The 18,200-nt window shown below is 41.0% G+C and overlaps 1 protein-coding gene across 1 annotated transcript in view; it reads left to right on the plus strand.

Annotated features, from left to right (window-relative positions):
- Nucleotides 1-410: 410 nt before the first annotated feature.
- Nucleotides 411-18,200, plus strand: part of LOC139582675 (actin-related protein 10-like) — a 28,576-nt gene continuing 10,786 nt past the window's right edge. Inside the window, exons 1-2 of the mRNA XM_071412878.1 lie at nucleotides 411-591; nucleotides 1,018-1,090. Of these exons, the coding sequence (XP_071268979.1) occupies nucleotides 515-591; nucleotides 1,018-1,090 (150 nt within the window). The 5' untranslated portion in view covers nucleotides 411-514. The remainder of the gene's footprint in view (nucleotides 592-1,017; nucleotides 1,091-18,200) is intronic.

Below are 18,200 nucleotides of genomic sequence, written 5' to 3' on the forward strand. Positions count from 1 at the left end.
ATGGAAGATAAATGTGAAATCTAAAAATGTAAGTAAATTACATGAAAGTTGATCTGCTTATTTATTATGTCGGACTACCTGTCTCTAGTCGATGCATCACTTCATGGCAAATAAAGAAACCACCGAATTTCTCTCCTTTCATCCTTTCATGTCTACTCTTGAACGATCTATAAGAACATGAAATTGATTGCATAAAATATTGCCCAAACAATTTCATGTTCTTTATAGATCGTTCAAATTCTCAGTCCATATCTAGTGTGTAAAAATGACTTCTATAAATATTTGGATATGACTAGTATAGACCGTGATGTATTTTTATTTTGCGTTTGATTTATAACATACAAGTATAATTGCATAAACTATTTTACAGCAGGGACAAAATATTTTTAATCAGGCGAGTTCATCAGACGTTATTCCTCAAACTGAAAGAAAGGACCCTGCCAAGCCCAGCAATTTATTTGCGTTTGCATGTTGTATATCGGAAACGATTAATTAAGTGAATATAAAATATAAAATGCCCTTGTTTGAAGGGTTGGGGAGTGGAGGGGAAAAAACTGCAGTCGTCATTGATTTAGGAGCAGCTTACACAAAGTAAGTATTTAGCTAGCTAGATATGTCGTTAACTAGCAGAGCTAACGTTTACATGCTAACAACATTGGCCACTACCAGTCACACATGCTAAGTACTGAACATCAGAAGTTTAAGCAAATATAAACCGACTATCCAATGTTTAAAGCAAGTTATTAGTTGGTCACAATGTGTTAAATATGTGTTTAGCTGAAAAAGGGCTAGCAATATTAACGAAAGCTAGCTGGCTAATGTTAACTAGCTAGCAATGTAAGGAACAGCAGCAGTCTAGTGCCTGGGCTGGGGAAGATCATATGAGAATCAGACACACATTGGGACACACTAAGGACCTTTACTCATTAAATCCACATTCATTGGCATTGAGTACTGTCTGACAACTGTCAATGATTTCACTCATCACAAACTAAATGGTTTTGTATGATGATGCAGGTGTGGCTTTGCTGGAGAAACGGGGCCCAGGTTCATCATTCCTAGTGAGATACAGAAGCCGGGACAACCGCAGGTGAGTGAGTTAGTGAGCGAATTAATGAATAACTAGTGCTCTTTAACTTATGGACAGGCATTATTGAAATCGACAGCCTCTTCTCTCTGTGTGTGTGTGTGTGTGTGTGTGTGTGTGTGAGAGAAATAATAACTAGTGCTCTTTAAAGTGGAACTGACAGCGTTTTAACTACTTTTCAGATATGAAACAAACAGACAATCATAATATCAGTAAAATATATAAAATTCCCAGATTATGCTACAAAACCAACTTTATAAAAGGTTTTTCCATGACGTACACTAAGGCATTGTTAGCAGAATAGATTAGATGGATGCAGTTCAGTGCATGATTAATATAATTCACCAATACATTACTTGGTGGTCCAAAAAATATTGTTATCAGGTTGTAAATCCCAGCTGGCCTTGTACATTGTTTGCTGCCTCCACCCGGGATGCACTGATTCTGTTTCACTTACTCAATATTTTTGACAAAAATGGACGAATGTAACTAAGACTGGGAATGTCAATACAATCAAACTAGCAAGGGAAATGATCATAAGTAAGTCATGACATGGCTAATAGGCATGGGTATCTATTTATGTAGCAAGATAAAAACACAGAGCCTAACGTTAGCTAGCTAGCTTGCTGCTAGGAGGATACCATGTCATTGGAGGGGTGTGTGAGTGACTTCTCCCACTCATTGTTTTTCGGTGGCTATACACAGCTAGAGATGCAGGTATCATTTTGTTAGCTAGCAAGAACCTGAACGACTGTATTATACAGTTAGCATATCTCTTGCGTTCACAAATTCACTCTGGCTAGCTACTCCGATTTCAGAGCACTCTCACCTGTGTGCCAGAGCGCAGAATAACTGTTTAATTTACAAACATGCAACATCTGCTGAGTCACGAACACTCTAGATTTAGTATTTTTTAGGGTCCCCATAGCTGATGCTTTTGCAACAGCTAACTCTTCCTGGGGTCTACATGAAACATGACATAATACATAGTAGGGAACATTATTAGTCAAGGACTGAAATACATTTTATAATGTCACACACAGCCTACATATCAGTACATACACACAATATCTAGGTCTAATACATAGTACAGTACAAATTACAATACAATATATATAAAATTGCTCTCTCTTCACAGTCCCCTTTGTGCAGTAAGGTGTTCTATTATCTGTTTTTTTAAACTGGTTTTATTGCTAGCTTGCATTACCTGGGGTGGTGGAGAGTTCCATGTAGTCATGGCTCTATTTAATACTGTGTGTTTTCCAGCCTTTGTTCTGGACCTGGGGACTATGAAGAGACCTCTGGTTGCATGTCTTGTGTTGTGTGCCAACTGCTTGAACAGACAGTTCGGTACCTTCAACACGTCAATACCTCGCACAAAGACCAATAGTGATTGGTCTCTCCTCAACTTTGAGCCAGGAGTGACTGACATGCATGACACTTTTCCTCCGTGTTGCTTTGTTCTAGACCAGGTATTCCCACAATGCACAATGCCGTCGGGGGTACGCCAAATAAAAATGCGATTCACATTTATATATATATATATATATACAGTGGGGAGAACAAGTATTTGATACACTGCCGATTTTGCAGGTTTTCCTACTTACAAAGCATGTAGAGGTCTGTAATTTTTATCATAGGTACACTTCAACTGTGAGAGACGGAATCTAAAACAAAAATCCAGAAAATCACATTGTATGATTTTTAAATAATTAATTTGCATTTTATTGCATGACATAAGTATTTGATCACCTACCAACCAGTAAGAATTCCGGCTCTCACAGACCTGTTAGTTTTTCTTTAAGAAGCCCTCCTGTTCTCCACTCATTACCTGTATTAACTGCACCTGTTTGAACTCGTTACCTGTATAAAAGACACCTGTCCACACACTCAATCAAACAGATTCCAACCTCCACAATGGCCAAGACCAGAGAGCTGTGTAAGGACATCAGGGATAAAATTGTAGACCTGCACAAGGCTGGGATGGGCTACAGGACAATAGGCAAGCAGCTTGGTGAGAAGGAAACAACTGTTGGCGCAATTATTAGAAAATGGAAGAAGTTCAAGATGACGGTCAATCACCCTCGGTCTGGGGCTCCATGCAAGATTTCACCTCGTGGGGCATCAATGATCATGAGGAAGAAGAGGGATCAGCCCAGAACTACACGGCAGGACCTGGTCAATGACCTGAAGAGAGCTGGGACCACAGTCTCAAAGAAAACCATTAGTAACACACTACGCCGTCATGGATTAAAATCCTGCAGCGCACGCAAGGTCCCCCTGCTTAAGCCAGTGCATGTCCAGGCCTGTCTGAAGTTTGCCAATGACCATCTGGATGATCCAGAGGAGGAATGGGAGAAGGTCATGTGGTCTGATGAGACAAAAATAGAGCTTTTTGGTCTAACTCCACTCGCCGTGTTTGGAGGAAGAAGAAGTATGAGTACAACCCCAAGAACACCATCCCAACCGTGAAGCATGGAGGTGGAAACATCATTCTTTGGGGATGCTTTTCTGCAAAGGGGACAGGACGACTGCACCGTATTGAGGGGAGGATGGATGGGGCCATGTATCGCGAGATCTTGGCCAACAACCTCCTTCCCTCAGTAAGAGCATTGAAGATGGGTCGTGGCTGGGTCTTCCAGCATGACAACGACACGAAGCACACAGCCATGGCAACTAAGGAGTGGCTCCGTAAGAAGCATCTCAAGGTCCTGGAGTGGCCTAGCCAGTCTCCAGACCTGAACCCAATAGAAAATCTTTGGAGGGAGCTGAAAGTCCGTATTGCCCAGCGACAGCCCCGAAACCTGAAGGATCTGGAGAAGATCTGTAAGGAGGAGTGGGCCAAAATCCCTGCTGCAGTGTGTGCAAACCTAGTCAAGAACTACAGGAAACGTATGATCTCTGTAATTGCAAACAAAGGTTTCTGTACCAAATATTAAGTTCTGCTTTTCTGATGTATCAAATACTTATGTCATGCAATAAAATGCAAATTAATTACTTAAAAATCATACAATGTGATTTTCTGGATTTTTGTTTTAGATTCCGTCTCTCATAGTTGAAGTGTACCTATGATAAAAATTACAGACCTCTACATGCTTTGTAAGTAGGAAAACCTGCAAAATCGGCAGTGTATCAAATACTTGTTCTCCCCACTGTATATAAAACTACTTTTTTTCACATTTTCATACAGTCCATTTATATTTTCCAACGGGGCTATACATTTGGGTGAGTTTTTTTCTCTCACCTAAGTAGCCTCTTTTCACTGCCAAAAAGAAAATTAAACCATCTAGTGTTCAGCGAAATAACAACACAATGTCAAATACAGGTAGCCTAGTCAAATAATTAACATCCAATTACATCAACCGTTACTCTCTCGCGGGAATTCCACTAACGGTCCGTATGTAGCCAAAAGTAGCTGCTGCTCATTCCGTTTGCTCGAAAATTGATAAATGGTATTAAAAAAAAAAAAAAAAAGTACCTGCTACTACTACGACACAAATTGTTCTGCTTCCACGAGCACATTCAATGCTAGCATCAGTAATTCTACATTTGTTGTTAGCCCAGCTAGCATGGACACTGACAGTTGTGAATCTGATGCAGCTGAAGAGCTGCTGCCCCCTTACACGGGAAAGCAGCAAAAAAAAGACAGGGACGTTGGACCATCGAAGAGGCGCAAATATGATGAGAACTACATTGATTTGGGGTTCACTTATATTGGGAGTAGTGCCTTTCCTCAGCCACAGTGTGTTATATGTGCGAAAGTACTATCTCACAACTTGATGAAATCTTCACACAAAAATTTTTTGAGCAAGAATTAAGACGACTTTCGGGTACTAAGACATGTATAAAAGCAACAGATACCATTAATAAGAAGGGGCTAGAAGCGTCTTATATGGTGAGCTACCGAGTGGCTAGGACAGGCAAGTCCCATACTATTGTGGAGGACTTAATTCTTCCTGCTGCTGCGGATATGGCTGGGGGAAAAGGCCAAAAAAACGAATGCCTTCATCAAACAACACTGTTTCATGACGCATCAGTGACATGGCAGGAGATGTTTTGAAACAATTACTGCTTCGCATACAAGCCAGTGAATTCTATGCGTTACAGCTGGATGAGTCAACAGACGTAGCAGGCCTGGCACAGCTCCTGGTATATGTCCGTTACGTTTATGGGGGGTCAATTAAGGAAGATATCCGCTTCTGCAAACCACTGGAAGTCAGTACAACAGGAGAGGATATTTTTAAAGTACTGGACAGCTTTGTGACATCAGATGGACTTTGGTGGTAAAGATGTGTTGGTATGCGTGCAAGCAGTTGCTCCCGACACCACTTGGGTACACTGCAGCATCCACCGAGAAGCTCTTGCTGCCAAGGGAATGCCTGACAGCTTGAAAGATGTTTTGGACACTACAGTGAAAATGGTTAACTTTGTTAAAGCAAGGCCCCTGAACTTGTGTATTTTCTGCACTATGCAATGATATGGACAGCGACCATGTAACACTTTTACAACATACAGTTAGTTGTACACTGGTTATCAAGGGGCAAAGTATTAACACGTTTTTTTTTAATTGAGAGACGAGCTTAAAGTTTTCTTTACTGACCATATTTTTCACTTGTCTGACCGCTTGCATGATGACGAGTTTCTCACACGACTGGCCTATCTGGGTGATGTTTTTTCTCGCCTGAATGACCTGAATCTAGGATTACAGGGACTCTCCGCAACTATATTCAATGTGTGGGACAAAATTGAGGCTATGATTAAGAAGTTGGAGCTCTTCTGTTTGCATTAAGGACAACACACAGGTCTTTCCATCATCGTATCATTTTTTTGTGTGCAAATGAACTCAAGCTTACGGACAATGTCAAATGTGATATAGCAAAGCACCTGAGTGAGTTTGGGTGCCCAATTACTTTATTTATTTATTTCACCTTTATTTAACCAGGTAGGCTAGTTGAGAACAAGTTCTCATTTGCAACTGCGACCTGGCCAAGATAAAGCATAGCAATTCGACACATACAACAACACAGAGTTACACATGGAATAAACAAAACATAGTCAATACAGTAGAAAAAAAGAAAACAAAAATTCTATATACAGTGAGTGCAAATGAGGTAAGATAAGGGAGTTAAGGCAATAAATAGGCCATGGTGGCAAAGTAATTACAATATAGGATAGGGGGCAGCATTTTCACGTTTGGATGAAAAGCATACCCAAATTCAACTGCCAGCTACTCATCCCCAAAAGATAAGATATGCATATTGTTTAAAGATTTGGATAGAAAACACTCTGAAGTTTCTAAAACTGTTTGAATCATGTCTGTGAGTATAACAGAACTTATTTAGCAGGTGAAACCCCGAGGACAAACCATTCAGATTTTTTGTTTTTTAGGTCACTCTCTTTTCAATGGATTTTCATTGGGAATACAGATTTCTAATTGACCTTCTTGCAGTTCCTACAGCTTCCACTGGATGTCAACAGTCTTTAGAAATTAGTTGAGGGTTTTTCCTTTGTGTAATGAAGAAGTACGGCCATTTTAAATCAGGGTCACTTGAAGTGTCCTGTTAGATAGAGGCGCGTGACCAGAAAGCATGCTACAGATTGTTTTAATCCTGTATTGAACACAGATCATCCCGTCTTCAATTTTATCGATTATTTACGTTAAAAAACACCTTAAGTTGTATTACAAAAGTAGTTTGAAATGTTTTGGCAAAGTTTACAGGTAACTTTTGAGATATTTTGTAGTCATGTTTCACGAGTTGGAACCGGTGTTTTTCTGGATCAAACGCGCCAAATAAATGGACATTTTGGATATATATCGACGGAATTAATCGAACAAAAGGACAATTTGTGATGTTTATGGGACATATTGGAGTGCCAACAACAGAAGCTCGTCAAAGGTAAGGCATGAATTATATTTTTATTTCTGCGTTTTGTGTTGCGCCTGCAGAGTTGAAATATGCTTATCTCTCTTTGTTTACAATGGTGCTAACTCAGATAATAGCATCGTTTGCTTTCGCCGAAAAGCCTATTTGAATTCTGACATGTTGGCTGGATTCACAACCAGTGTAGCTTTAATTTGGTATCTTTCATGTGTGATTTAATGAAAGTTTGATTTTTATAGTATTTTATTTGAATTTGGCGCGCTGCATTTTCTCTGGCTTTTGGCCAAGTGAGACAGTAGCGTCCCGCCTAAATTCAGATTTTTGGATATAAATATGAACTTTACCAAACAAAACATACATGTATTGTGTAACATGAAGTCCTATGAGTGTCATTTGATGAAGATCATCAAATGTTAGTGATTAATTTTAACTCTATTTCTGCTTTTTGTTACTCCTCTCTTTGGCTGGAAAAATGGCTATGTTTTTCTGTGGCTATGTACTGAGCTAACATAATCGCAAGGTGTGCTTTCGCCGTAAATCCTATTTGAAATCAGACACTTTGGCTGGATTAACGAGAAGTTTATCTTTTAAAATGGTGTATAATACTTGTATGTTTGAGGAATTTTAATTGTGAGATTTCTGTTGTTTTGAATTTGGCGCCCTGCAATGGCGCCCGGCTGTTGGTTAGGTGGGACGCTACTGTCCCACATATCCCAGAGAAGTTAAACACTGGAATGGTAGATGTGCAGAAGATGAATGTGCAAGTAGAGATACTGGGGTGCAAAGGAGCAAAATAAATAAATACAGTATGGGGATGAGGTAGATAGATGGGCTGTTTACAGATGGGCTATGTACAGGTGCAGTGATCTGTGAGCTGCTCTGACAGCTGGTGCTTAAAGCTAGTGAGGGAGATGAGTCCCCAGCTTCAGTGATTTTTGCAGTTCATTCCAGTCATTGGCAGCAGAGAACTGGAAGGAGAGGCGGCCAAAGGAGGAATTGGCTTTGGGTGTGACTAGTGAGATCTACCTGCTGGAGCGCGTGGGTGGGTGGTGGGTGCTGCTATGGTGACCAGTGAGCTGAGATAAGGCGGGGCTTTACCTAGCAGAGACTTGTAGATGACCTGGAGCCAGTGGGTTTGGCGACGAGTATGAAACGAGGGCCAGCCAACGAGAGCATACAGGTCGCAATGGTGGGTAGTATATGGGGCTTTGGTGACAAAATGGATGGCACTGTGATAGACTGCATCCAATTTGTTGAGTAGAGTGTTGGAGGCTATTTTATAGATGACATCGCCGAAGTCGAGGATCGGTAGGAAGGTCAGTTCTACGAGGGTATGTTTGGAGCATGAGTGAAGGATGCTTTGTTGCGAAATAGGAAGCCAATTCTAGATTTAATTTTGGATTGGAGATGCTTAATGTGAGTCTGGAAGGAGAGTTTATAGTCTAACCAGACACCTTGGTATTTGTAGTTGTCCATGTATTCTAAGTCAGAGCCGTCCAGAGTAGTGATGCTGGACGGGCGGGCAGGTGCGGGCAGTGATCGATTGAATAGCATGCATTTAGTTTTACTTGCATTTAAGAGCAGTTGGAGGCCACGGAAGGAGAGTTGTATGGCATTGAAGCTCGTCTAGAGCTTCGTCTAGAGGTTAGTTAACACAGTGTCCAAAGAGGGGCCAGAAGTATACAGAATGGTGTCGTCTGCGTAGAGGTGGATCAGAGAATCACCAGCAGCAAGAGCGACATCATTGATGTATACAGAGAAGCGAGTCGGCCCGAGAATTGAACCCTGTGGCACCCCCATAGAGACTGCCAGAGATCCGGACAACAGGCCCTCCGATTTGACACACTGAACTCTATCAGAGAAGTAGTTGGTAAACCAGGCGAGGCAATCATTTGAGAAACCAAGGCTGTCGAGTCTGCTAATAAGAATGTGGTGATTGACAGAGTCGAAAGCCTTGGCCAGGTCGTTGAATACGGCTGCACAGTAATGTCTCTTATCGATGGCAGTTATGATATCGTTTAGGACCTTGAGCGTGGCTAAGGTGCACCCATGACCAGCTCTGAAACCAGATTGCATAGCGGAGAAGGTACGGTGGGATTCGAAATGGTCGGTAATCTGTTTGTTAACTTGGCTTTCGAAGACCTTAGAAAGACAGGGTAGGATAGATATAGGTTTGTAGCAGTTTGGGTCTAGAGTGTCACCCCCTTTGAAGAGGGGGATAACCTTGGCAGCTTTCCAATCTTTGGGATCTCAGACGATGCAAAAGAGAGGTTGAACAGGCTAGTAATAGGGGTTGCAACAATTTTGACAGATCATTTTAGAAAGAGAGCGTTCAGATTGTCTAGCTCGGCTGATGTGTAGGGGTCCAGATTTTGCAGCTCTTTCAGAACATCAGCTATCTGGATTTTGGTAAAGGAGAAATGGTGGGGGCTTGGGCGGGTTGCTGTGGTGGGTGCCGGGCAGTTGACCGGGGTAGGGGTGGCCAGCCAGGTGGAAAGCATGGCCAGCCGAACAGAAATGCTCATTGAAATGTTCAATTATAGTGGATTTATCGGTGGTAACAGTGTTTCCTAGCCTCAGAGCAGTGGGTAGCTGGGAGGAGGTGCTCTTATTCTCCATGAACTTTACAGTGTCCCAGAACTTTTTAGAGTTTGTACTACAAGATGCAAATTTCTGTTTGAAAAAGCTAACCTTAGTTTTCCTAACTGCCTGTGTATATTTGTTCCTAACATCCCTGAAAAGTTGCATATCACAGGGGCTATTCGATGCTAATGAATCAAGGACTATATCTATTCCTAGTTAAATTTTTGAAATAAGCATGCTTATTTAAGATGGTGAGGAAGGCACTTTTAAAGAATAACCAGGCGTCCTCTACTGACGGGATGAGGTCAATGTCATTCCAGGATACCCCGGCCAGATCGATTAGAAAGGCCTGCTCGCAGAAGTGTTTTAGGGAGCGTTTGATAGTGATGAGGGGTGGTCGTTTGACCGCAGACCCATTACGGATGCAAGTAATGAGGCAGTGATCGCTGAGATCTTGATTGAAAACAGCAAAGGTGTATTTGGAGGGCGAGTTAGTTAGGATGATATCTATGAGGGTGCCCGTGTTTACAGATTTGGGGTTGTACCTGGTAGGTTCATTGATAATTTGTGTGAGATTGAGGGCATCTATCTTAGATTGTAGGATGGCCGGGGTGTTAAGCATGTCCCAGTTTAGGTCACCTAGTAGCACGAGCACAGAAGATAGATGGGGGGCAATCAATTCACATATGGTGTCGAGGGCACAGCTGGGGGCAGAGGGTTGTCTGTAGCAAGCTGCAACGGTGAGAGACTTGTTTTTGGAAAGGTGAATTTTTAGAAGTACAAGCTCGAATTGTTTGGGTACAGACCTGGATAGTAAGACAGAACTCTGCAGGCTATCTTTGCAGTAGATTGCAACACTGCCCCCTTTGGCAGTTCTATCTTGGTGGGAAATGTTATAGTTAGGGATGGAAATTTCAGGGTTTTTGATGGTTTTCCTATGCCAGGATTCAGACACGACTAAGACATCCAGGATGGCAGAGTGTGCTAAAGCAGTGAGTAAAACAAACTTAGGGAGTAGGCTTCTAATGTTAACATGCATGAAACCAAGGCTTTTACGGTTACAGAAGTCAACAAATGAGAGCACCTGGGGAGTGGAAGTGGAGCTAGGCACTGCAGGACCCGGATTAACCTCTACATCACCAGAGGAGAAGTAGGATAAGGGTACGGCTAAAGGCTATACGAACTGGCCATCTAGCACATTCGGAACAGAGAGTAAAATGAGCAGGTTTCTGGGCACGATAGCATAGATTCAAGGCATAGTGTACAGACAAAGGTAAGGTAGTATGTAAGTACATTGGAGGTAAACCTAGGCATTGAGTAATGATGAGAGAGATATAGTCTCTAGAGACGTTTAGACCAGGTGATGTCATCGCATATGTAGGAGGAGGAACAACATGGTTGGTTGAGGCATATTGAGCAGGGCTAGAAGCTCTACAGTGAAATAAGACAGTAATCACTAACCAGGACAGTAATGGACGAGGCATATTGATATTAGAGAGGCATGCGTAGCCAAGTGATCATATGGGTCCAGTGAGTGGTTGAGCTGGCTAGCAGGCCGGGGCTATCAGTTAGTAGTCCGGGACTAACAAGCTAGCAGTTGGCAGACCGGGGCTAGCAGACTGGGGCTAGCAAGTTAGCAGAAGGGCCTTTGGGGGACGTTGCGATGGAGGTAAGTCTGTTTTTGCCTCTTCGTGCGGTGACATTGATAGACCAGTCGTGGATTAGTAGGGTTCCAAGTAGCTCTAGGTAGCTAGCTGGCCGCGGTTAGCAGAATGGGCCTTCAGCGGACGTCGCGCCTGAAGGGCCTGTTGGAATCCTCAGGCAGATTATGTTGGTATTCCAGCCGTAGAGGATCGGCGGGATTCCTTGCCCCGTACCGGCAGTAGAAGGGGTCCGGATATTGTAGCCCAGGAGTTGGCTTCGGTGGTAGCCCAGGAGCCCTAGCCGGGCTAGCTTCAGGCTAATTGGTGCTTTCTCCGGTATGGAAACGCTAGCCAGGAGTAGTCACCCGGGATTGCGGTTAGCTAGTTGCAAAGATCCAGATGAAAATGTTCAGAGTTTGCGGTAGGAATCCGGGGATATGGAGAGAAAAAAATAGGTCCGTTATGCTCTGGTTTGAGTCACGTTGTACGAACTGGCGAGAGCTTTCCGAGCTAAAGGTTAGCTGATGACCGCTAGCAGTGGTTTGCTGACTGATAGCTGGTAGCTAGTTAGCTGGCTAGCTTCAGTTGAGGGATTCCAGATCCGAAGTAAATAGAAATACTTTAGAAAAAAACAGATCCACGCCACATTGGGTGAGGCGGGTTGCAGGAGAGTATTTAGAAGTTGATGTTTAGGAAAATATTTAAAAAAGATATACAAAGAAAAATATATAAAAAGATATATACAAGGGACACAACAGGACAAAGACAAAGATGTCTGACTGCTACGCCATCTTGGAATGAGCCAGGTACTTTCCCGAAATGGATGACACAAACAACTGGATTCGTAATCCCTATCATGCCCTGCCTCCAGTCCACTTATTGATATCTGAACAAGAGAGCCTCATCGAAATTTCAACAAGCGGTTCTGTGAAAATTGAATTTAATCAGAAGCCACTGCCAGATTTCTGGATTGGGCTGCACTCAGAGTGTCCTGCCTTGGCAAATCGGCTGTTAACTTCTCTAGGTTAGGTGAGACGCTAACGTCCCACCAGGCCAACATCCGGTGAAACTGCAGAGAGCTAACATTTTAAATGCACCATTCGTTGTATTAAACATTCTTGTAAATACATGTATCTTACATCATTTAAAAGATGAACGTCTTATTAATCCAGCCGCTGTGTCAGATTTCAAAAAGGTTTACAGCAAAAGCAAACATGCGATTTTCTGAGGACGGCGCCCCACACACACAAGTATTACTAGCATTTTCCAACCAAGCATTAGCGTCACGAAAGTCAGAAATAACAATAAAATAAATCGCTTACCATTGAAGATCTTCCTCTGGTGGCAATGCCAAGTGTCCTAACTACATAGTGAATGTTCATTCTGTTTGATAAAATCTATTTTTATAGCCTAACACGAAACATTTGTAAACCGGTTGCGTCGTGATTTCCCTCTCATTCAACTTTGGACGAAGCGTTCGTGGTAATTACACACACTAAACAAACGTTTATCCAGTCATGGTTGGTTTCATTGCAATCCTCTGGTTGTTACTAACACAACCATACATGATGGCTCTTTTCCCGGGACGTATTGACCGAAACAAACCGATTTGAAGACACCAATCAATGACCTCATTGCGCACCAATGGTAGGACCGGTCTATCGTTGATTGACTGTATTTTGGCCCAATGACCACTGATCATCTTGAAATCTAGCTTGGAAGATAGGTAAACGGCAATATGTAACGGAGGTAAACGGCAATATGTAATGGTTATATGTTTGAAGACCAGCCTTTGTCGTAAACTCTGGCGTAAAAGAGGTTCATTCGCCATTGCAAATCCTACTTGACGGAGCCACGAGTGTTACGCATAGCAGTACATATTCAATAGCATTTTCAACAAGTTTATATATTTAAATTATGGCGAATAAATCAGGAAAAGCTAAAACAAAGTCTAGGTATACAGATTTAACCCAAATTATAGAGGAAATTGATAGAGACAGCCCCCCATCTCACAGCTAGCCTTCAGGGAGCTGCTCATCCAGGAAAGTTCACTGCAGCACCTTCTGCTCCGTCAACCAGTGGTGTTCACCTGCCCAGATTCATCTCTGCAGGCATGAATGTGCCTCAGGGCAAAAAGGGCACAGTGGGGAGGCGACGTTGTGCCCTTTGTCACAGGAAATGCCCCATCACCTGCACCACCTGTTCAGTAAGCCTCTGCTTTACAGCAGAAAGAGACTGCTATGGGCCATGGCACCAGGGCTGAGGGTCTTCACAATATTTATCTATCTATTTATTTATTTATAAAATATACAATATTGTAAATAGAACATTTGTAAATAGTTACCCTTGTTATTTGTTTGTTTATTTATTTATTTTTTCATTTTTTCCCCCATATATATATTTATTTATTTTTTGGGGGTGTGTTAGAATAGCATTAATGTATTTTGTATATAGTTATCTCCTTCAAAATGTATCACTGTACCAATTCGGCCACTTGGGTACATTTGGGTACATTTGTGTGGGACACCTGGGTGACTTCATGCTGAATGTCATGTAGCTCGCTCATTTATGAAGTTATCTGCCTAAACTTTGCTCAGCTATTGTTGCCATCTTATGTTCTTCATTCAAATCATCCTCAGCATCCTATCTGTATGTTTGGCTGTTCTTGGTCATTTGAAATATGATGCAGCAACAATAAAAAACAGAAAACGTATGTTTATTTCCTTGTATTTTCTTCTACCAGATCTATGGTGTTATATTCTCCTACATTCAATTCACATTTCCACAAAATTCAGAGTGTTTCCTTTCAAATGATATCAAGAATATGCATATCCTTGCTTCTGTGCCTGAGCTACAGGCAGTTAGATTAGGGTATGTCTTTAGGCGGAAATTGAGAAGAAGGGGGGGTACCCCAAAGAAGTTAAGACACTGATGCCCTTTGCAACCATGTACCTATATGAGAGTGGATTCTCGGCCCTCATAAGCATGAAAACTAAATACACGCACAGACTGTGTGTGGAAAATGATTTAAGACTGAGACTCTCTCCAATACAACCAAACATTGCAGAGTGTATCCTTTCAAGCACACCCTTCTCATTAATCTGTGGTGAATTATTCACAATTTTCTATGAACAAATAAGGTTTTATATGTAGGCTGGTTAAATAAAGAGCAAAATGATTTATTATTATTTGTGCCCTGGTCCTATAAGAGCTCTTTGTCACAACCCGGCTCGTGGGAAATGACAAACTCACACTCATTCTTATGTTTAATAAATGTATAGTGTGTGTGTGTGTGGCAGGTTTACAATGATGGCAAAAAACAACATTTGAGAGTGTTGACTCTGATGCTAGAGGGGGTACGCAGCTGGAGGTTGAATATTTGAAGGGGTACGGGACTATAAAAAGTTTGGGAACCACTGTTCTAGACCAACTGCAATTTACCTATGTCCTACTTTGCCTCACATGACCACACAGCTGGGCAGTAGTCCAGTTACGGCAAAACTAGATCCTGTAGGACCTGTCTGGTCGACTGAACAACGCCCTATCATGGACAGACCTCTTCCCATTTTAGCAACCATTTGAGTCTATATGTTTTTACCATGACAGCTTGCTATCTAGGGTTACACCCAGCAGTTTAGTCTCCTCAACTTGCTCAATAGCCACATTTTTCAATGATAGATCTAAACAAGGTTTAGCGTTGAGCGAGTGATTTGTCGCAAAAATGATGCTTTTAGTTAAGATATTTAGCACCAGCCTATTGCTAGTTACCCATTCTAAAACTGACTGAAGCTCTATGTTAAGTGTCTCAGTTATTTATTTTACTTTTGCAGCCAATGCGTATACTGTTGAGTCGTCAGCGTACATCGACATACAGGCTTTATTCAAGGTCAGTGGAAGGTCATTTGTAAAAACAGAAAACAATAATGGTCCTATCCGGCTGCCCTGCGGTACACCACATTCAACTGAATTTGCATGAGAGAGGCTTCCATTCACGAAAAACCCTCTGTATTCTATTAGATGTGTAACTCTCTATTCATAATAAGGTAGAGGATCCAAATCCATAACAGCAAAAAAAAGTCAGCAATAGGTTATGATAAATGACATCAAAAGCTGCACTGTAGTCTAACAAAACAGCTCCCACAACATTCTTACTATCAATTTATTTCAGGAAATCAGTCATTTGTGTCAGTGCCGAGCATGTTGAGTGTCCTACAAGCATGCTGAAAGTCTGTTGTTAATTTGTTTTCTGTAAAATAACTTTATTTGATCAAACACAATTTTTTTCTAAAGTTTGCTAAGCACTTGTAAAATAAATAAATAATAATAATAAATAAAATGTATTTAACTAGGCAAGTAATTTAAGAACATATTCTTATTTTACAATGACGGCCTACCTCGCCTAAACCCTCTCCTAACCCGGACGACGCTGGGCTAATTGTGCGCCGCCCTATGTAACAGGCTGATTGGTCAGCGCCGTTTGAACCATTAAAGGGTGCTCTGCTATTCAAGGGCACACACTTCTTTTAGGCTTAAATTGAAGATGTGGCAAACAGGAGTCCCAATCTATTCTGCTACCAAACTCAGCAATTTACCACCCAGGTTGTCGGTACCAGGTGGTTTGTCATTATTTATATATAGCAACAATTTTTCACCTCTTCCACAACCACGTTGTGGAACTCCAAACTACAGTGCTTGTCTTTCATTATTTGGTCCATTATGCATGAATATGAAGGCTCAGCATTTGTTGTTTGAATGTCATGCCTAAGTCCACTAATATTGTCAACAAAAAAGTTCTTAAAGTGATTGGCAATAATCAAAGGGTTTTGTTATGAACAAGCCATCTGCCTCAATGCAGGATGGAGCTGTGTTTGCTTTTTTTGCCTAGAATTTCATTTACAGTACTCCAGAGTAGAGGTCGACCGATTTATGATTTTTCAATACCGATACCGATTATTGGAGGACAAAAAAAGCCGATACCGATTAATCGGACGATTTATAAAAAAAAATATATGTATATATATATGATACACACACACACATTTTTGTAATAATGACAATTGCAACAATACTGAATGAACAATGAACACTTATTTTAACTTAATATAATACATAAATACACACACACGCACACAGCTCTGAAGTGACAATGATACTGAAGAGTCTGCTTAGGAGACAAATACTCTCAACTGTTTGAATAAAAATAGAGTTTAAGTTACCTGTGATGAATGTTGAAAACAAAAACCTTAATTTCTATATGCAGGAAATCCTATTTTAATAATGGGCATGGTAAGAATTGACAACCAAAGTGCGAGTCATAATTCCCATGACACCTAGAAAATTCTGAAAAGCGGTTCCTTCATTTATTGCATAGGATATTTTTAGATAGATAGATAAAATAAGGTCTGTGTTTCCTGTAGGCTTACATCACCGTGCCAATTTTATAACTGTGTAGATATCCATAGGACAAGGTAACTCTGATCAATATTGGCTAAATATAAGCGAAGATAAAAAAAAATTGTAGAGTGGATTTATGAAAATATGTTGACAAACGTTACCTTATCCTAGTGAGATTTACACGGGTATCAAAACGTCGAGGCGGTTTAAGCCTGCACGAAACACAGACCTTATTTGAAGTAGATCAAGACATTCTCTATGGAAGACATAAACGGTAAAATAACGAAGGAACCCCTTTCAAATTCAGCCGCAAGTTATTACAGGAATTATAACGCGTCGACTATTTCTCTCTAAACTATATACCTTTGACTAATCCGGAAACTATCACCTCGAAAACAAAATGTTTATTCCGTTCCGTATTTTATCTAACGGGTGGCATCCATGAGTCTAAATATTCCTGTTACATTGCACAACCTTCAATGTTGTCATAATTACGTAAAATTCTGGCAAATTAGTTCGCAAAGAGCCAGGCGGCCCAAACTGTTGCATATACCCTGACTCTTTATGCAATGAACGCAAGAGAAATGACACAATTTCACCTGGTTAATATTGCCTGCTAACCTGGATTTCTATTAGCTAAATATGCAGGTTTAAAAAATATATACTTGTGTATTGATTTTAAGAAAGGCATTGATGTTTATGGTTAAGTACACATTGGAGCAATGACAGTCATTGATTGATTGTTTTTTATAAGATAAGTTTAATGCTAGCTAGCAACTTACCTTAGCTTACTGCATTCGCCAACAGGCAGGCTCCTCGTGGAGTACAATGTAATCAGGTGTTAGAGCATTGGACTAGTTAACTGTAAGGTTGCAAGATTGGATCCCCCGAGCTGACAAGGTTAAAAATCTGTCGTTCTGCCCCTGAACAAGGCAGAACGTTCCTAGGCCGTCATTGAAAATAAGAATGTGTTCTTAACTGACTTGCCTAGTTAAATAAAGATTAAATAAAGGTAAAAAATAAATAAATAAAAAACGGCGCCCAAAAATACCGATTTCCGATTGTTATGAAAACTTGAAATCGGCCCCGATTAATCGGCCATTCCGATTAATCGGTCGACCTCTACTCCAGAGCTTCTTACTATCATTCTTTATATTATTTATCTGTGTTCCATAGTATAGTTTCTTTTTTTTGTTTAATTTAGTTACGTGATTTCTCAATTTACTGTATGTTTGCAAGTCTGCTGTGTTGTCAGACTTATCTGCTATTCCCTTTGCCTCATCCCTCTCAGCCATACCGTTTTTCAATTCCTCATCTATCCATGGGGATTTGGCAGTCTAACAGTCAGTTTGTTGATGGGAGCATGCCTATCAGTAACCAGAAGAAGCAGTTTCATAAATTCTTCAAGTGCAGTGTCCAGATGTTCCTCATTACACACATCAGACCAACAAATATATTTCACATCTTCCACATAGGAATCCTTGAAAATCCTCTTGTATGATTGTTTATACACAATTTTAGGTCCAGTCTTTGGAACTTTGTTTTTTGTAGATATGGCTATTATATTATGATCACTACATCCGATGGGTGTGGATACAACTTTAGAGCAGA

This window comes from Salvelinus alpinus, chromosome 8, assembly GCF_045679555.1.
Source record: "Salvelinus alpinus chromosome 8, SLU_Salpinus.1, whole genome shotgun sequence".
Taxonomy (NCBI): domain Eukaryota; kingdom Metazoa; phylum Chordata; class Actinopteri; order Salmoniformes; family Salmonidae; genus Salvelinus; species Salvelinus alpinus.